At 46.7% G+C, this 20,058-nt stretch overlaps 2 protein-coding genes and 1 long non-coding RNA gene across 5 annotated transcripts in view; 1 reads left to right on the forward strand and 2 right to left on the reverse strand.

The window, feature by feature from the left end:
* mgat4a (alpha-1,3-mannosyl-glycoprotein 4-beta-N-acetylglucosaminyltransferase A) overlaps positions 1 to 16,420 on the reverse strand; it is a 30,796-nt gene extending 14,376 nt beyond the window's left edge. The window contains exons 1-2 of one of the 2 annotated variants that reach the window (XM_053876413.1): positions 15,868 to 16,420; positions 526 to 738 (exon numbers count right to left, since the gene is read on the reverse strand). In XM_053876413.1, the coding sequence (XP_053732388.1) occupies positions 526 to 738; positions 15,868 to 15,961 (307 nt within the window). In that variant the 5' untranslated portion in view covers positions 15,962 to 16,420. The remainder of the gene's footprint in view (positions 1 to 525; positions 739 to 15,867) is intronic. The other variant, XM_053876414.1, reaches the window with a different exon arrangement.
* LOC128765611 (uncharacterized) lies at positions 15,228 to 16,723 on the forward strand. 2 transcript variants are annotated; one of them, XR_008415904.1, is made up of 3 exons: positions 15,269 to 15,374; positions 15,475 to 15,550; positions 15,772 to 16,723. It is a non-coding gene; the product is annotated as an uncharacterized LOC128765611 (long non-coding RNA). The 2 variants fall into 2 exon arrangements; XR_008415905.1 differs by lacking the exon at positions 15,475 to 15,550 and having other exon boundaries at positions 15,228 to 15,362.
* A 404-nt stretch (positions 16,724 to 17,127) lies between these two features.
* Positions 17,128 to 19,988, reverse strand: creg2 (cellular repressor of E1A-stimulated genes 2). The gene is made up of 4 exons (XM_053876415.1): positions 19,511 to 19,988; positions 18,430 to 18,599; positions 18,226 to 18,339; positions 17,128 to 17,830 (listed from the first exon to the last, which is right to left on the reverse strand). Exons 1-4 carry the CDS (start codon positions 19,925 to 19,927, stop codon positions 17,689 to 17,691), a joined length of 843 nt encoding a protein of 280 aa, XP_053732390.1. The 5' UTR covers positions 19,928 to 19,988; the 3' UTR covers positions 17,128 to 17,688.
* Positions 19,989 to 20,058: the final 70 nt, after the last annotated feature.

The following is a 20,058-nucleotide window of genomic DNA, read 5'->3' on the forward strand; positions in this document are numbered from 1 at the left end:
AAGGGAGGCGAAGAAGAGAGTGCAGGCGGCATGGAGACGACGGTAGCGTCTGTGAACAGGAAGCTTTTCAGGGAAGTCGTGGTCACTGTGGCTTGGAGACTCAAGAACCAGAGTTAGTCCAATCACAGCTGGAGATATTGAGGTTGTCAGGGGGAGCGATGGGAATGGAGAAGATCCGAATTGAGTCTATCAGAGGGGCATGTGTGGGGGGAGTTTGGAGAAGCTGGGGAAGCCAGATGGTTTGTGGAGGACAGGAGAGACAAGCGTTGGACCATAAAGAAGAGAACCTGTGAGGTTCATGGCTGGATGTGACTAGGATGAGCTAGGTGGCGGTTGACTTGATTTGAAGTGACCAATAGATGAAGGCCTGATCTCACACTCCCTCTGGTACCAGAGCGATTTGAGCGACCCACCAAGAGCAAGAGCAACTGCAACCGAATCAAGAGAAGCCACCCCTTGCGACAGAAACCTTGAAAGGACCAGACGCCGCCCACCACTGCATCCAACGCACATCCGAGTACTTACTTGTTGTGGGTCGGTGGCCATTTGAACGTAGTGAGCTCAACTCACCAGAGAAGTTTGTGAGTGCATCCTTGCTGCTGTTGGTTTCAGCAATGGCTCGCCTGAACTGCTCGAGAATGTTGTTGAGCTCAGAGGAGCGTTGCAACGTCCTGTGCTCCGCCACACGAAGGCGTTCTTTCAAGGCGTGGAACTCCCTCTGATACGCTATCAGCTTTTCTGCAGGAAGAAGGAAAACAAGTTGAGCAAATACAGGGGGCCATCACCACACTTCCTGTAAACAATCAGAAAAGCAATCCACTGAGGGCAATAACGCCATCATAAAGTGGGGCAACACCCACTTGAATGAGCATCTCGGGGGCCTCCACCCATCCATGATGTCTCTTTAGTTTAACTAGGCAGAACTGTCCGTCAGAGGGCAAAACTTACACAAAGTGTTCCATGAACAGAACAAGATTTCAGGTCAGAGAGAGACGGTGAAACCAGGGCTGTGTGCATCACCGACATGTAACACTTGTTGCAAACACCCACTTGTAAAGAACTGTCTCAGTAATCAGAAATGGAATCAATGATGGTTTGTGGTTTTGATCATTTGATCTCAGAGAGGAAGTTCTGTTCTGAGGTGAAGATACTGAGGCAGGCACTGGGAGTGACGTCAGAGTCAGATCAAGATCAGTCACCCAGTTACTGTGGACTGTTTTTGATTTCAAACATGGTTAAATATCTTTTTTTAAGCGTATTTCAATTACACATTTAACAGTTCATGTTTGCATGAAAAATAAATGAATAACATAACAGCACATATTAGAGCTTTGATCTCAATAAGATGTAGTTTCATTGGTCTGATGTGACGTGGCTCAATCTTCGCAGCATGAAACTCGTTTCCTAGTGGAATTCCATATTATAGTGATCAACTTCTGTGATCGGTTGACTGGGCTACAAACATGTCAGGCTGTGAGGCTTCACCTGAGCAGCTGGTCACGTGACTTAGCGGCAGTATAGCGGTTAAAGCACAACCCTGTGTGTCACAAGGTTGCTGGTTCACGTCCGGCGTATGTCTCTTGTGCATGTATTTTTAAAATCCATACATTTTACAGTGATCCTCTAGGAAATATCAAGCGGCGTAGATAGAAATGTCTACGCCATTGATTTGACTTCTCTGTTTTTGGACGTGGCTCATGCCACCAATAACGTGGCCCCGGTCTGTGTGTGTGTGAGCCACGCTGCAGACTGGAGCGTCTCATCTTCACTCCACTGAATTCAACGGACTTCACCACCATCAACAATGAATCACAGGTGAAACACACGCCAGACCTTCAGTTTAGGGAAGGACAAAGTGGAAGTAAGTCATGTCAGTCGTGGATCTGATGGCACTCTAAGTCACGACTCGGTATTGAACGTACTGCAAGTATATTCACAAAGAAACGCAAGTCATCTCAACAGCAACTTTACCCAAACCCCAGCCAGTTCGGCGGCTCATTTGGTGAAGAGCCGCATGAAATCAGGGAGAGAGCCGCATGTGGCTCAGGAGCCGCAGGTTGGCCAGGTCTGCTCACATGTGATATGAGTCAGACTCCTTCGTCGAAAGAGCCACATCTGGCTCACGAGCCGAAGGTTCCTGACCCCTGCCCTGCGGTGAAGCGGACACTTGCCAAGAGATTGAGATACTGTTTTCGTGAATCAAACAAAAAACAGAACCTGAACGCTCCAAATTCCATATAAAATGCAAAAAACTCAAAAGCTTATTTTGTTATTAACAAAGGGAACATTGATTTCTGACACACCTGAACGCACCACCAGGCATGTCGCCATTAATAAACAGACACTTTATTCCTGAAAACAGTGGATCATGCTAGAGGCGCTACAGTCCTGAAGACTGGTGACAAGCTGCAGGTCACGTCAGCCCCATCACTGGTCCAGATAAACTCGGGACAGGCTGAGGAAGTTCCCGATCTTTTGTCCAGAAATAAGCGTGTAGTCTAGCATGTCCAGCTAAACGTGGTTATGTGGGCAGCGGGGAAAAAGTGCCGCGCTGCAGAAGCATCCGGTGGAAACTGGGCCTCAGTGAGTCATTCTGTGCAGCAGATGGGTTAATAACGTTATAATTTTTAATCATGACGATGGATTACTCCGCGGCCATTTTGACAGCCCTAATGAAATCATTAACTGAGGAGATGCCTTAGAATTTACGCACATGAAAACAGGAAACTTGTGTGTGAAGAGTGCACGTCAGCTTCCTGTGACAAACGTATGCTCAACCACAGTCTTCAGAAAGAAAACGCCACTGAGGAAGAGCAAATAATGGGAGCAGAGAGAAGAGCAGGATGTTAAGATAAGGCCGTCGGTCGGCTCGGTCCTCGGATGACACATTAACTTTACTTGTTCAAGAGCTCTCCAGTGAAACAGACTCTCTTTATCCCCCGTCTGACAGAGCTCTTGTTCTCTCGCGCTGACCCGAGCGAGCAAGTCGTGGAAGAGAGCACCAAAACAGACTTTCATCTTCTTGTTTGTGGGACAGCAGGTTGTGAGGAGACACACCTGTAGAGCGGAGCCTCACTGGAAACACCATCCAAACCTCTGGTGGATTTCCACTAGGCAAATACGGCCACTGCTCTGACTGAAGGCCTTTCACACCGCTGCACAGTGCGTCCTTTCACAGCCGCCGCCAGTCAGTTAATATCCACGCTCTGTTGACACAACTCATTTGAAACCGACTGCTGGACTCCGCCGTCCGTCCTTCTGCTTCCACATTTGATGTAAAGAACAGGACTATTTACCATCAGTACACTGCGAGCGCTGCCTTCCAGTCAGGCGGAGGAGTCCGCCAAACACATTAAACAATTAGGCCCAGCTGGAGGCCAGAACAGCTACACAATCTCATTATTCTACAGCGCTCTCGATTATTGAGAGTAGTGGGGGAGGGGCTAAGTGCTATACCTCCACACCAGCAATCCCTTTATTATTTATTCACCTCCCCTTCCACCTATAGCCTGGCCTTTTACTGCTCACGCTGTAGTGTAGCACAACACAGGGAACTGCGCTGTCGTGTCTGACTCAAACACGCCAAAGAATAAAAAGAGTCAGGACCTTCAACTTGAATTGAAGAGGCCAGAATGAAGGTCCTGTCCAGGGTGAACCTCTTGGGGGTCATGTTCTTGCGTAAGGGAAGTATTCCACGAGAGAAAGTTTCTGGGTGAAGATATAGGCCTCTGGAACATGACCTCAAATAAGCAGTAAAAATGGGTTGATGGACACGGTTTCTATCAAAGAACAACAAACTCCAGACAGTACACTTGGTGTTGTGGATGGTACAGTTTGAATAATGAACACATTATTTCAGTTTGGTTCTGCCAGACGATTATTTTTAAACGGGCGCGAGCGCCAACTTCCCCTCAGAAAAGTACCACATTCCCTGCTCTACTTTCAGCAAGCGTGAGAGCGACTTATGAGCAGGGGACTTCAGCACAGAAGAGCTGTACATCCAACCATGAGCGTATGATGAGTCACATGTGGCGGCGAGTAAAGGATCCTGCTCTGTTTACATGCTCTGCAGCTCCAGCTCTATAGGAGCAAGTGCCCTCAGGGATGCTCCACGGATGTGCTCCATTTTGATACACTTCTACTGTTCAACTGGGAAGTACATCAGGAAACGGGTCAGAGTACCGTTAGGATTAGACAAAACTAAGAAGAGCTGTGGGGGGAAAGGCCTTGCGTGTTCGGGGGCTGCTTATCTCTCCTCCTCCGGCGCTTCGGTGGGTATCCAGGGGTGTTGCCAGGTCAGCTGAGAGACACCAACTCTCCAGGGTGTCACGGGTCTGGCCTAGGGCCTCCTCTCGGATGGAGGAGTCACTGCAAGCAGCTTTGTTCATCCTCAGTAAGCTGTTCAACTTTGAGTCTCTCTGGGATGACTGAGTGAATTTTAGCTCAGCTCTGTCTTCACCACGAGGTTAGGGTGTCCTCATGACATTGCACCATCTCTCTCTATGGTCCTGGATTTAGAGGCGCGAACCCTTCAAACCAAGCCATTGAGAACCAAAGTGCTACCGCGACATTCGCTGACAGCAGAGATTTCATCGATTCTCCGATATAAATCGATATTTTCATTGTTCTCTTCATTAACTCAGACAGAAATAGCAGCCCCGTATGTTGCAGTTTTGGGGGCTCAGGAAATGATGCAAGTGTGTCGGAAAGATGAATGACTTGTATGGGGAGGTGAGCGTATGGCTCCAGCCCTAGAGGCGACATCCTTCGCTCTACAGCTGAGGATCCTCTCAGGGAGTGAAAACAGAACCAGGGACGGGCTGAAGCCTGGCAGGGACCAGCCCTCAGTGCAAGTGACGCCGGCGTTTTACCGGCAACGCAGACCAGACTCAGAGTCTTGGCAGAAAGGCTCAGCATGACTCAAGCTCAAATTTGGTTTTGATAAAGATTCATGCTGAGATGAAATCTGTCCCAGATGAGACGACATATCTATATAGCCGCTGGTGCAAGAGTACACAGATAAAGCCTGAACGGCAGAAGCAGTGTCATGGAAAACTTTGCAAACGTGTATAATCATTCATGAGTACCGACACGTTTATGAGATTGTGACGGGTTTATGACACTCAATACAGTAATGTGGCCACACGGTGAGTGAGAAACACCTGAGTACCAAACCCACCACGCTATCAAGCCTTTTATCAGCGGTGCAACGACTCATTCCGGCACAGTCACGGGGAGCCCGTCCTTGACCTCGTGCTCTTCCTCTCTCGCGCTGATGCATGCGGCCCACTGCACGTGCTGATAACAGACTGCAGTGTTCTGTGAGGGCCCGTTCTTCCTCCTAAAAGCAAATTCCCACCACACAAACAAAGCCGTGAGAAGGAGAACCAGCTGGAGAACCTGGCTGAGATCCCGCTCTTCTGAGGGACGGTGGTGTCATGTCGTGGCTCTCTGGATGCCTGTGAGCGGTCAGGAGTTGGAAACCCCACACACACACACATCGCTCTTACAAGCCTCCACCATCATGTTCTCTCTCTCAAGTCTCTACACACACTTGTATTGTGAAGTGGAGCAGCTGTAAACACAGACGGTCTAAATAAAATAGAAAATACAGAGCGTCACTCCAGCTACCAATAAGGACCAGAGCCTCAGTCACTGACACGAAAACAAATAACAATAAGTTCCTCCAAAACGTCTCCTCATGTCCCTGTGAAATACTCATTCCTGATTCCATCCCCCAGTGACCTCAGTCTCTGACTCTTCCAACTCCTAGGTCTAAAAACAAAAAGCCTTCATCAGTTGTTCTGCCAGAATCAGTTTCTTTCAATTTTTTCCATTTTATTTATTTTATTTTTATTTTATTTTGACTACTGCACCAAGTTAGAGGGTTCTTCTACTAGTGCCAGCATTAGTTCTCGGAGTGACTCATCCACAATGAAGCAAATACTACTGACTGAGCCATCCCTAACTGAAGTCCTACCAGACCCTGCCTGCACTCTCTTCCTCACCTCCTTCATATGTGTCCATTGATAAAAACACGAATAAGAATTTTAATACCTGGTTGAGGACAGTTTTAGTATAACTGAAACACCACATACAATTGATGGACTATGGAGAGAAACACTAACACATCTTCTCACTAAGAGTCAGGATAACTGCCGAGGGAATGGTTTGGAAAACAGGACGATGCGCAAGGGATAGTTAAGTCTTATTGCCATCGTAAACAAACCACCGGATCTGAATCCTGTCTCCAGAAGAAGTGCTGCCTGCGAGTGGCGCCACGCGTCGGCAGGTCGCGATCAGACCAGTATGAAGGTTGCATTTTCAACTGATGAAACGGAAACCCAGAATGATCATCGTCACCTTGTGAGTCGCAGGTGCTAAATAAAGTGTCTTCTCTGACGCCTCGAAGGCGAAACATCACAAAAGGGAATGTGCTAATGAGCTTATGTTAATGTGCTGACTCATGGTAGCCAGCCACATCGCTGCTTCTAATTTGCCTGACAAAAAGATGTTCGGATCCTGGTGGAGAGTTTCGCAACCTCCAGAGGAGGATTTTGTGGGAGAGAAGAGGCAGAGACACTTGTCCCCGACCCTGCAGTTTCAGGAGGAGCTTCCGCGAACCCAGCTGGAGATGAGGAGCTGACAAACCTTAAAGATCCGGACCGGCCGACTCGATGCAGCTTTACTCACACAAACATGGTAATCTCTATATAAACACAAGTCCAGGACAAGGGTGTCAGTTTACAATGGCAACTCAACTGATGTTCCGAATTCAACGACAGCGGTCCCGTCTTCCGCCCCACCTCAACCGAAACTGTCGATCGGCAACATTCCAGTTTCACACACGCCTGCCAGGAGAAACTCTTCCTCTGTTTCACAGTTACTTAGACATGGCAGTTTCCTGCAGTGTCCAGGCAGCGAGAGATTCAGCTGCTTCACCAGAAACAATGAAGATCCCACAGGATGATGCATCCATGGAGCCTGAATCCTGGGGCTTCACCTGCTGACCACGTGGCTGCTCACACACACACACAGACACTCATGCTGCAGCAGCCCCACACAGCACCATGAACTCAGCAAGCTGCTGCGCTCACACAGATGGGAGAAGAAAAACAAAACAGCCACATATGAGCAGAGACGTCGCCACTTCTGTTCTCTCCTTCCTGATCAAGCCTGAGATGGCTGTGGTCCTGAGTGGGTGGCTGGAGCCCATCTGAAGGTGCACGCAGACAGATGACATCAGCCTGGCCTCCGTCCACAGCAGGAGGCTGCATTATTATTCACTTTCTTCAACAGAATTGGAGCAATGATTGGATCCGTGGGAGGCAAGTGTGAAAGCTGAGAAGCTCAAAACTCAAGTTGAGCCACTTAACAACCCTCAAGTGAGTGGAGCGGCAGAGGTTCCTCACCAGCCTGCAGCCGCTAGGCCCGTCAGGAACATGAAACAGGAAGCAAATCGTTGAGAGGGTTTCCTATATTCCTATCTTAAAACACAACCGTTACTAGTAACGGCACTTCTGCATGCAAAGATACGGCTCCACTCTGAGAGTCTCAGATGACGTCACTTCCCGCAAAGAAGACGTCGAGTCAGCACCAAGAGAAACCAAGCACACCTGCCAGAGTCTGACTCCGTGGGTTTCAGTAGCCCAGAGTTTGTGACCTCAGATGATGGAAGAAAAGATTTCCTTAGGATTTATCTGCCAAATTAGGTGCAAGCGCTGAAGCACAGCACCATGGAACATTAGCATTGCCAACCGAATGACACGTCCAGTCTAGACTGACCACGATGTCCTGCTTTTTTACGGTCACACGGCGATAAAAACAAAAGGACACACGACATACTAGAAGAGAAAGAAACTGGCGAGAACCCAGTTTGTTTTTGCAATCCCTTGGAACTCGGCTATATATTCTCTTTGTAGAATCATCCACAGCCTCCCTCGTCACTGAAAAACTGTGAAAATTTCAAATTAAAACTGAAAAGAAAACTCAAGTTACGGTGCAAGCAAACTCAGATTCACACTGGTGAGCCAAAAAAAAATCATTTCACGTAAGAATCACGATTAAGATTCAAAATATAGAATGCCCCCAAAACGTTTTTTTTTTTTTTTTTAAGTGAAAAAAACCCCCTGCTAGATAGCTGCTATTATGGAGCTACGCGTGACATCTTGACGTGACCACGCAGCCCGTTCTGGACACACAGACGGACGGAAAGTACCAAAACAAACAAGTCTGTATCTGTCTTGCAAAGCAGATTAAATCAGATCATGATCAGAATTACAAATAAAATCCTGTCAAATTGAAAATTGATTTTAGATTTAATTGAATCCAAGAGATTGCCAACACCTACATTTGACGCTCTCAACCTCTTGTCTCAATTCATATAGTGCACGCACACACACACACGCACACGCACACTGCGTAGTAGCATTGATTTTCACCGGCTCCTGCCTTAAGGGAAACGCAAGTCAATCCTCCGTCTGGAAAGCGATACTCCCAGCAGGCTTCCACCTACTTACCAAAGAGAAAATCACCTTTATCCTCCACTGTCTGACGTCTGACCCGCAGGAAAACATTTCACAATGGTGCTGCTAGTTTGGCAACTAGTTCAAGTTGAAACAAGCCGAGGCTGAAACATATATTCACAAACGCAACACAGAAGTTCACGTACTTCAAGATGAACAAAAAACATGTGTGCTATTGTTGCTGTGGGAGATGCAGCGGCTTTAATAGTAGCAGAATAACAAATGTTCATTTGAATGGAAAACTCAAGCGGCAGAAACCTTGAGAGAACCAAAGCATCAGACTTAAAAGAGGAGTGAGCGCGGCCTTCTGCAGCAGTGCATCTGTATTCCAGCGGCTCTCTCCATACGATCAATCGGCAAGCTAAACCACCTCCAACACCCCTAAAGCAAAGCATATGTGACGTTTGAAAAGGTTAAACCCAAGTTTTCTTTGAGGCCTGTTGACAGTAGGTGGAACCAAACGGCCAAAGAACACAACAACTTTGCTGAACAAACGTTCAGACAAGTGTCTTTCACATCCGCTCCAAGTCGCATAAACTGTCCATTTATTGAACTGTTCCGAGAGGAAATAAGAGGCTAAACAAAACGCAATACCAGTCCCCTCCTGATTGTTGGAGGCAAATGAAACTGAAAGCATCTCCGATGTTAGTTTCAAACACTTTGTTTACTCCTTCTTCACCAACTCCACTGAAAAACACAACATTTAAGCAAAACTACAGGGTTCTCTCCTGAGGTGTAGGGGCCCCTACGCTGGGATTTGGTCCCCCCACAATAGGCTTTCCAGTGTTTTTGTCAACATGAAGCAAAGTGGAATCCTCTGATCCATACATCAGTGTTCCCATCGTCCGACCGCGAGAAGCCGTACAATGATCCAGCAGGACGGATTTGGCCCCCTAGCCAGATCTTCAAAACCTGCGCAGATCATGACACTATTTTTAAGATAAAGATACGCAGGTCTGATTCCCGTTATGACTTGTCTCTAAATATGAAAAACACTTCTGAATTTGTCAAATAATGTCATCATCTGTTGAGAAACATGACACGGCAGTTTCCCTATTTTCAGAGTTGTGAAACCCGATGTCAGTGTTCCAACACTTCGGCGATGATTAAGCAGTAAAGCTTCTATTGTCTCTCCCTGTCCTTCGTCTTGCTAAACGGCAGCTTCCTCACCACTAATTTCATGAAGCATAATACTTGCCTTTTAGTCAAACCAACAGCACAGCGATGCGTTCGGTACCGCCTGACTCAGCACCTTTAAAAATAGACGAGGATTACGCCTCAAAAAGGTCTGGCCCGTAGCATGTTGAATGAAGAGCTGCTTTGTTCACATCACAGAGGAGTGGCGATAACTTTGGTGAGAGAGATGAAATGAATGAATGAGTTGAAAATTGTAGTTTGCGTGAAGCAAAGGTCATGTTCAGGGATGGAACAGAACAGGCTCTGCATGGATCTTAGTTTTTATTGGCACAGGAGAGGCAGCAACAGAGATAAGAGGGAGAGATAAACGTGAGCATTAGTGGATGGTGAATTGCAGGCTTTAAATAGCAGGTGAAGATGGGTGGGAAAAGGAGAAGAGGAAGAAGGAAGGATGATCAAGGTCAAGGTGGAGGACGAGTTGTGGCGACCCCAGATGGGACCAAAGAAGAAGGTCAGAGGTTGCTTCAGTTCCATTCAGTTCCAGCAGCCGTGTCACGTTCTGGGTGGTGGGATGGAGTTACGGTGCAGACCCTGCTACTCTGAGCTGCCTCAAGATGGATTTGAACCCAAGACGACGGTGCTACCCACTACCTCATCTCACAGCCTGGTTGTTTATCATATTTAATTTGTGCATCACAGGGGCCAAAATCGTTAACACAATCCAAGTCACGAGCCAAACTTAATGTCTATAAGTTAAACATTATAACAAGGAATAAGAGTCTAAACACATGACGCCGGTCTGTGATTTAATCCCTGGAGGACAGTTTTAGCAGCAGATTAAGTGTTGACAGTTATAATCTCCACCTTCTACCATTGACTGGCTAGATATGATACGCTTGACAACACTTTGGTCACCATCAGGCTTTTAGGGGTGTCTGAAAAACACGAGAAATTGGACGCAGGTTGCCCTAAACGTGCCTAAAACTCGGTGATTCTTATGCCTTTGTGGGCCAGTGGCTTTGCCATATTTGTTTTGTTCTCATAGGTTGACACGGCAGAGAAGAGCAATGTTATTATATTGTTATTATAATGTTATATGTCTGACGCTGTTGATAGGAAGAAAACGCAGGTGAGTTTGAAACAATTGTGTGGACGGACCTTGGGAGGCCAAGTCTCAAAGTCCTAGTTTAATGCCTGGTCATAGCACAATAGCATCACAACATTCAACAAGGTTAACCCAGCCACATCAGTGCTTTGAGCCAAAGCACTTGCCGTCCGCATGAACTAACTTGCGGGCTGGATTTGGCCCTCAGGCCATCAGTTTGACAAAAGAGCTTGTGTATACAAAAAGTACATCCTTTTCCTGGTACGTTGCCAATGACTACAATGTGGAATCTGAACGTCTTTTATTTCATTTGAACAACCCTAATGTGAAGGTAAATTTCACCAGTGGAAGGCAAACACAGACGGAGCTTTATCACCAGCGCAGTCCAGAGCGCTCATACGTGAGGCGGCCGGCCCAAACCTCAGCAAACACTGCCACGCTCGTCCTAATCTGGGACAGACAGTAACCTTCCCGGAGCAGAGGAGGAGCGCTCGGGAATCGAATCAGGAAGCAGCGAGGCAACGTGAACGAACACAGGATGTGAACCACACTGTAAGGCGGGAAAACAATGATGATGGCTGACAGTCGAAGATGCTCGTTCCTGTTTATGGCAGGATGGGAGGGGAGAGTCTGAGCATGAGGCGCTCGCTGCCTCGTCAGCAGTCACACATCATCCGGCCCGCCTGCCGAGTCCAGTCCCGTCCTCGCGCAAGCTTTTGGCCGGCACCTACCAAGAACTCCACAGAGGATCCACCTGGCAGGCCGCCCCGCTGAATATAAACACCCGCCCACACTCACCCAGACAAGACAGAATCGAGCAAAACTGTCTCCGATTTCTCCTGATAAATATCAGGCATTCCATCCTGCAACGCCTCGCTGTCAGCACCCAGCAATTTTTAGACCATTGTGTTCCGAGTGCCGCGATGATGGAAGAGAAATGTCGGGCAGGTCTTGAAGTCTGTTGTGATTTGTAAACGTTTACACTGTAGGAAGCTCACAGCGCTCACAAGCTGGCGTCCGAGGAAGACCTTCACAGAGACGTGGCGTCCTGTGACGTCAGAGGCAGATAAGCCGGGGACAAAATGACCCTTTGTGAGACAGTTGTCTTTGAACATGCAACGCACCCAATCTCCTCACAGCTCAACAGCCCAGCTCACCGCAATAAAATCATTTATATATTCAGAGGCCAATAAAGTTGATAATTGACTAGATATTTGATGGCTAACCTGCCAGTTGTCAGGCTTCAACAAGGTCATGGCATGAGGCAGCAACGTCTAGAGCATGAAGCACCTGCTTCTAGTAGCATCAACTGTACGCTAAATATCGCGGCTAATGCTAAATCCGGTCGGAAATTTCTAGCTACATCACCCGATGTTGGACTTCCCAGTCGGAAGGTGGGAGAATTCTCACCACTATGAGTTCACAATCCAAGATGGCTTCCCTGAGTGTACGCACAGAACACGGCGGCAATGTCTTTCCCAGCTCAGATGTCTAAGTTCCGAGGTAACAGGAACATCACATATACACTGCTGGAGCCTAGCAATGTTAAAGAAACAAGGAAATTTAAATCAGAATCACAATTTTGATTATCTGCTAGTGACACATGGTTAGCGTTTTTGCAATGGAACCTACTCTTAGATGTCTGATCAGTATGACCGCACAGTTTGACAGGTTTGACTTTCAATAGGTTAAAATGTTTCATCGCACTGAAGCAGTTAACTATCAAATGTCACATGTTGCTTTGATAAAGTCTTCCTTTAAGTTACATTTAGTTTAATTAATTTGCCATTAATCGCAAGTTTACTCAGCTGTGATTAAATAAGATTAAAATTTTCAATCTTCAAACATGACTGAGAAGTGCCACGGACGTGTGACCCGGCCCCATCTGAAGACAACAAACATGTCGGTAGGCTGCTGTCTCAATGCGCGGCAGCTGGGAGAAGGTCAATATAAATCCAAGCCCCACTGCGCTACATCTTGCTAGCCTTGTTTACGGCCGCTGCACACAGGCAGAGTGGTCATGCTAGTGTGATCTGCTGGGGGAAGCAGAGGGGGACGTTAGAACTAGTTCCTGAAATGTTTCGAGTTCCACTTTGTGATTCCACACTCCAACATTTATTCAGTGAATGGTTAGTAATCGTGACTACAATATTGATCAAAATAATCATCATACAACAAAACGGTAGTTCTAATTTGATAGTCGTTTCACCATGGCCGATTTGGAGGGGGACTTAAGTTACATTGGAAAATACAAACTCAGGCCGAGTTCCCTCAATTTAGTCACTGAAAACCTTTTTTTGTCCAAACTCAGTTAGTGGGTTTCAAATACAGTTCAGTGCGATGGGGGCAGGACACCAACTGACCGCCGCTCCGCACACAGATTGGTATTTTTCCCCGGTAAAGGTAAAGTCCCAGTGGTTTGAGCTGGCATTGTGGGCTACAAATCACCGACATGGCACCTTCAGACTGGACACCTGAAACTAAGACAACCAGAAAGGGGAGATACAGTGAAACCAAGGGGATCTGTAGGGAAAGCTAATGTGAGGGAACAGAAGGAGGCAAGGATTTTGCAGATGTCGCTGTCCGTGAATGTTTGTTCAGCTGACCGACGCAGTCGTGCAGCCAAAACAGGACAGATAAGACTGCTCCACATATCTAGTTCAAATACATCACTGGATGTAAGAGGGTCTGAGCAGGACATCAATATTCAACCAAGCAATTGTGAGCAGTAAGAGCCAAAAGTGGAAAGTTGGATTATTTCGTTTAGGTTCTGTCGAGGATTCTGCTTCCTGACTCGAGTGGCGTTTCTGCCTTGAACTGCCTTAAAAAGGTTTTCTGCTGCTTTGCATAAACACCAACTGGAGGAATACCACGAGAAACCCTGTGGGGCAGTGTTGCTGTTCCTAAGCAGGACACGACGTAGACATAACAATGGCAGAAATTCGCCGTCCTCCAGTGGTAATATATTTAACAGCCTCACCGGCTCCTACAGCGCTGCCTCTGTTTTCTCTTCTCTACAGTCGCTGTGTTTGTGTTGGAGTTAGTTGTTGTCATATCTGATTTACCTCTCCTCAACTTGTTTTTTCTACAGTTAAAGAAAATAACGGGGAAAACAGTGTTTGACTGACCTGTGACAGGAGCCATGGATGACAACTAAGAAGCCGGAATGTGGTGAAAAAGCAGGGAAGTGACGCTCAATAAGGAAGCGACGCACGGTCCCACAGCATCAGCAGCACGTCGAAAACTGTGCGACCGACTTGCACAGGGCTTCTGCTACCTTCTCTGCCGCAGGGTTTAGTAAAACTGAAGTAAATAACAATAATTCTGTGTTTGCAGACAAATATTGGTTTGTCCAAAGAACAGCTAATTGGCTTTTGTTAGCTCACTAGTCAGCGGAAGAATGTTCCAGCCTGCCAGCGGTGGTGACAACTACGGGTTGATATGCTTAGCCTCTCGCCGGGAGATAGAAACGTTCACAGCAAAGTGCCTGTGGTGCAAATACTGCAAACACAACTGCGAGGATGTGGGTTTGACTGCGCCCCCCATCCAGGCTGGGACTGTGTGAGACAATGAGCATCCTGCCGACGGTTATCACACACTGAGATCATCGCCCAACCTCAACCAACCCAGCCTTCACAGAAGAAGAAGCAGGACTGGTTGTGAAACACTGTGTAGAATTCCAATAGGTGAGTGGAGGAATTGACTAAAGTGACAATGAAAAGGAGGTTTCACACTCAACAGGCTAAACCAGAACCTCTTTCACCTCTTGGCAAAACATTCCACGCTGCTGAAACACTGAAACAGTACGATGTGAAATAGGAATCTCAGATCATAGTACTACTGAACCCTAAAGCAGTATAACCTTAATAAGACACGGTCCTACGTTCATGCCATGACGTGGCCTGTCCCAGCAGCAAAGTAAACACCAACATGGAAGACACACATCCCTAGAGCGAGCCACGTACTGCATATGCACAATAAGCAACATACATAAACACAGAAAAATTAAGACGTTAGAAACAAAATATTTAACAGTGTCACTGGGAGTTCACTGAGAGTTACATTAGTACGACTAGTAACAGTCCGAAGACTGAATATTACTGCAGCCAGAACACTACACGGATGCTCTAGTCAACATACTCCCGGGTCTGATGCCTCTCTCCGGGTCTTTGCTTCATTCTTGACAGCACATAGTTCATCTTTTGGAATTCAATTTGTGTTGATGTACTTTCTCAGGTTTGTGGTGAGCTTCAATGTAGAGTCAACACGGTGATAACTGCCCCTAGTCAGATCTGTGCTATTGAGACATGAATGTTGTGTTTTTTTAAGATTCCATTACATTCGAGAGCTTTTCTCACAATGGGGAAGTTCAAGTTGTCATGGCAGTCAACACTAAAGAAACACTAGACTTTAAAGATGTGCAATAAATAAAGAAATCATGATGTATGCATGCTTTGATAGTTCATAATATAAGAGAAGACAGTCCTTTATTCCACGACCATTGTGTCAGGCGGCTTCCAGCGGTCGTTCCTGGTCAGCACCTCTGGAGACGGACTTGTCCACCCTCGCGGAAATGAAGGACCCATTCCGCAGAGGTGAACTCAGAGGTGGTGTTTATTATATTATATTAATATATTATTATAGTTTGAATTTATTTCTAAGCATATTTCATGTGTTTGTTATGGTGTTACTTTTCGTTTTTTACAGTGTTGTGGTGTTCCTTGTCTTTACTGTTTGAATGCTGCCATAACAACCAAAATCTCCCCTTGTGAGAGTAATAAAGGTAATCTAATCTAATATGGGTATATTGGGGGAATTTGTTAGACACTAAAGATAACACTGTCAAAGACATTGGGGTAAATATTGCCACAAAAATAAACTAGATAGAATGAAGGAGCATGTAAAAATAGGAGGCTGACCGACGTGTAAACATGGTTGAATAGTATATATAGTGTATAGCACAATTCTGAGAATGGAGTGAGATTTCTTTCTCCTGTTCCGTAGAAGTTCGACCGAACTAAGCCCAGCAGTTCGTGACCCAGGCCGCGCAAGAGTTGGCCCCTCGGCGGAGCCTCATCTCGATGTCATCGCTTCACGTACCTTTGTCATTCTGCCACGACGAGTACCAGGACAAGCTGAGGAGCGTGGTGAAGATGAAAATCCCGGTGACCACAGTTCCATTTCTGAGCCTCATCTCATTTCAGCGCTGCCTCCGTCTCGGCGCACTCGATATCGGGGATCCCCTCCCTCCCGTCCCGGTCCGTCCGTCTCACCCCGTCTTCAGGAGACGGACCTCGGTCATGTGTCTGGAAGGCAGGAAGATGTTCTGCGGCCGGACAGATGCGCGTCCTCCCTCGGATGAGCCCCACGGTGGAGTGCTAGAAGCCGTGGCTCCTCCTGCAAAACTCCTGCGGCGATCAGTCACGAGTCGGCCGGGTTTCAGTGACGCGACATGAGCGACTAAGAAAGACGCCAGCTACGTGCCGATACGAGCCATTTTGAGGTCAAAACACCGGCCGTGCGAGGGCGAGAAGAGTGACGCTGTTTCTGTGGAAGTGAAGGCTGCTCGCCCGGGAAGGTGGTCCGACTAGCTACGCCTCAAATCACATCGATTCCGCCTCACAGGTTCGCACATCCACTCAAGGCGTTGACACACAGGACGCCGCCTCGGTGATTAAATCTTAACTCATATCTATGCAAATATTACAAACTACCACCGGAGAGGCTTTGTTTGTTTGTTTTTTTACCGCCAGCAAGATGGCTGGAAATTCTAGTAAAAACGAACGGCATATAAATTTGAATAACATATCTCAATAATCGTAATAATATAAAACCATTTTAAAATTGTTTTTACAAAAACAATTTTCACGTTCGTACTACAGTGCGGCCACCTGTCACGCACAGCTTCCGGTGTCACCTTTCAAAATAAAACTTGTCTTCCGGGGCCGAAAAAATACCATATTGTTTCACTTATTCGTTTGATGCATATATTAATGTATTATCTGCTGCAAACCGAGATAGTCAGGCCGAGTAGCACGTGAGCACGGTGTCAAAATACACAATAACATGGCAATTTGTATGTTATATAGATGCTTAAGTAGTTATAATGTTGAAGAACTTTTCAGTTGAAACGTTTTAAAGCTAAAGAATCACCTGACCCTCCCCATTATAGCGTCGTATTATGAAATTCACACATTCGTACAAAATTCACCATCTCTGAGTGCAGTGCAGTGGCATTTTTGTTGCATGCCTTTATTATTTTTAATTTGACATATTTAAGAAAATATAAATTCAAAATAAAGAATGCCATAAGTAATGGAAGTTTACAGTATAACATACATTTCCACACATTCCAAATTAAGAAAAGAAAAAGTGTAAATAATCCTGCATTAATGGGGGAAAAAATAATATAATAATTTAAGGAGCATGTAAGAAGGTGAGGAAAAAACAAGAATAAGTTAAAATAGCAACCAATGAGCCATATTTTTCAGATTTCTTATGAGAATATTGGATCATCATCATCTTATAATATTGTCATTCGCCATCGTATTCGAATCTACAACCACCATCTTCAGCTCCTGATCAGGAGCTTGCGCAACTCGACATCAACGGCTTGCTGCCACAACCCGCAGAAATTACGCCATCTAGTGGGCGCATGGTGAAATTAAAACAACTCTTCAGCGTCACCAGCGTGTAAATTCGAAAGATTAATGTTATTCTGCTTACAATCACAAGCAAGGCCGGTTGAATGCGACCGTTTATTCACACACTTTTAAGCAAATAATTACATGCCAGATGTGACTTCAGTCATTCAAAAGCTTCAAGGTTCTGTGAATACATTCAAGTGAAACGACCTCCTGTGACCCATTCGGACGCTCCTCTCACGGTCTCGTTGCTCTCAGGCACTTAACGTTGTGTCCCTCAGAATGGCGTCGCTCTAAAGTACTCCTCCAGAGGAACAACAGTCGTACCACCAGTCCAGTCCTGCAGCCAGACCTGGATCAGATCCAGCTTCATGAAGAACCACTTGTGTCCGACGGGCCAGTTTACCATGTCAGGATGTCTGTAAACACAAGAATATCAAGAAGATGCATCTGGCTGTCATTCTCCAATGGGCTGACTTCCTGACTCTCTCTTTGATGAGGATGCTCATGAAGGACAGCAGCAGGTTCTGGGACATGTTCCTCAGTCACCTTATAAACTCCAGACTCTGCCCACCGCGTGTCTTAAGAGCGTTGGTGTTTAGTGTCCCGTGTGAGGACCTGAAAGAACCAATGTTCCAGTGTCCCGACTCATGAGAAGAAGGGACGTTTCTTCTCTACGTGTCCTCAAATCCAGCACCAACACTTATCTCAACTGATCTTAGCTTTGTCTCAACAGTAAAAACTGCCCTCCATTTATTCTGCGACCTTAAATGAAAAGCAATGAAATATCCTGCTGCTGGCTGTGACGACGCACCTGGAGAACATTGCTTCTTTAGCAAATGCCAGCTCCTGCAGAGGGACCTCCACCATCTTCCCAGTTAGAGTCAGTCGAGCACATCTGGGGTCCTCAGGGTCGTACCTCTTTTTCCTAACAGGACAGAACAATAACCAAATAATTGATGGACCAATTTCAAACAACACAGGGACTATATTTCACAAGGTTTTTAAAAAAAGTCACCTGCAGAATTCACCTTCAGCCTCCGAGAATGTGAGCGAAGCGTGAGGGTTGCTCTTCAGATCAGCCACGCTGTTGTCCATCGGCGTCATGTAAAAGTAGAGGACGCCGGTGCTGTTGTCCAGGGGGCCATCACTGACCGAGAAGATGTTTCCAAAGGGAATGCCTTTGATCTTTTAAGATCGGAAGAGGAGCACCAGATCAGTGGAATCCTCGTAGCATCAATTATAAATACAGTGGTATCTCAGTTTTCGGATGTCTCAGAATTCGAACAAATCCGAGTTTGAACAAAAATTTCAAGATTTTTTTGCTTCGGATTTTGAACAAAAATCCAGAACTCGAACGCCCCCGAAAAAAAGCCAGAAAAAACATAACGTGCGCAGACCGATCAGCTGACTCACGACGCGCTTTGTTATTGTGTATAACGCAGCCTCTGTATGCTGACGTGTCCCGTTAGCTACATTTACTACCTGCAGCAGACACTCTACATTCACTCCTACAAAAGCCTATTTAAAGGCTTGGAACGCATTATTTCTTTTTCCATTCATTGTAATGGGAAAAATCGATTCCGATTTCGAACAATTCGCTTCTCGAACGGGGGTCGAGAACCGAGGTACCACTGTATGTCTGATTTTGGGAGAAAGTGTTATGTAATGCTAGACTGTATTTTTTGTCTAATCTTACATTATGGAAACGCTCATCTCTGTCCTGAGCTCCTCTGCCTGCACTCTCTTCTTCACCTCAGGAGGAAGATCAATACTGGTCAGGGAAAATTTGGGATGTCACAACAAGAGTATCTCCTCTCATCGCCACCTTTGGTGTCCCCGACTCAGATGCCAAATTGAGAAAAAGCAAAAGGATGCGCTCACCTTTGCTGCCCTAATGGCACCGTGCCCTTTCATCTGCTACTGTTAGACAGTCTGAAGCATCACCTGACCTCGTTCCTGCGGTTCGAGAAAGTCAAATGCTCTCCTCTGAAATAAAAAGATCCCTTTTCCCTATGAATGCGCATCATTCTGAAGTATCATTATTTCACACCGACATTTGTGTTTGGACCGGGTTAGTGTTAGGAAAGTGGGGATACCGTATCCTGGGTGGAGATGGTGGACAGGTGTCCCCAGTCACTGTTGTGGGCGATGTATCTGGCGGTCCTGGCGAGCTCCTGGTGCGGGGGAGGGTCACCGCCTCCGGCTCTGGACTTGACCTTCTCCAAACGATAGGAGAACAGGCGAGAAGACAGCTGAGTCACGTCGTTGTTTTCCTCTTCCACACGCTCCGCCGGACTTTCCGCACTCTCGCGGAGGACGCTGGAGGAGGAGCGGTACGCCTGCTTCCATAAGCCGCCTCCGTCCACCAACAGGGCCGGGGCGACCTCCTCGGACGAGTCCTCCACCACATCGCTGGAGTCGACCACCCAAGACACCGAGCCCCGCAGCGTGTAAGAGACGGTGGAGGAGAGGAGGGCGGCGAGGAGCGCCAGAGGAAGGTTCCACGGGCGCATGTTGGCAAGTATGGCCGCCGCGCTTGTTTACATCACGTTTGGCGGCACATGCTGAGACACGCCCATCTCATGACGTCAGCACCACGCACGCCGCGATTGGCCGTAATTAATAAACATGACGAGAGGGAGGA

The sequence above is a fragment of the Synchiropus splendidus genome, chromosome 10 (assembly GCF_027744825.2).
Source record: "Synchiropus splendidus isolate RoL2022-P1 chromosome 10, RoL_Sspl_1.0, whole genome shotgun sequence".
Taxonomy (NCBI): Eukaryota; Metazoa; Chordata; class Actinopteri; order Syngnathiformes; family Callionymidae; genus Synchiropus; species Synchiropus splendidus.

Coding starts and splice junctions, on each gene's coding strand:
- creg2 (XM_053876415.1), bottom strand. CDS start 19,927: ATGCGCCCGTGGAACCTTCCTCTGGCGCTCCTCGCCGCCCTCCTCTCC. Junction 18,600..19,510: donor CCATCTCCACCCAGGATACG/GTATCCCCACTT, acceptor CGATCTTAAAAG/ATCAAAGGCATTCCCTTTGG. Junction 17,831..18,225: donor AAAGAAGCAATGTTCTCCAG/GTGCGTCGTCAC, acceptor TTGTGTTTACAG/ACATCCTGACATGGTAAACT.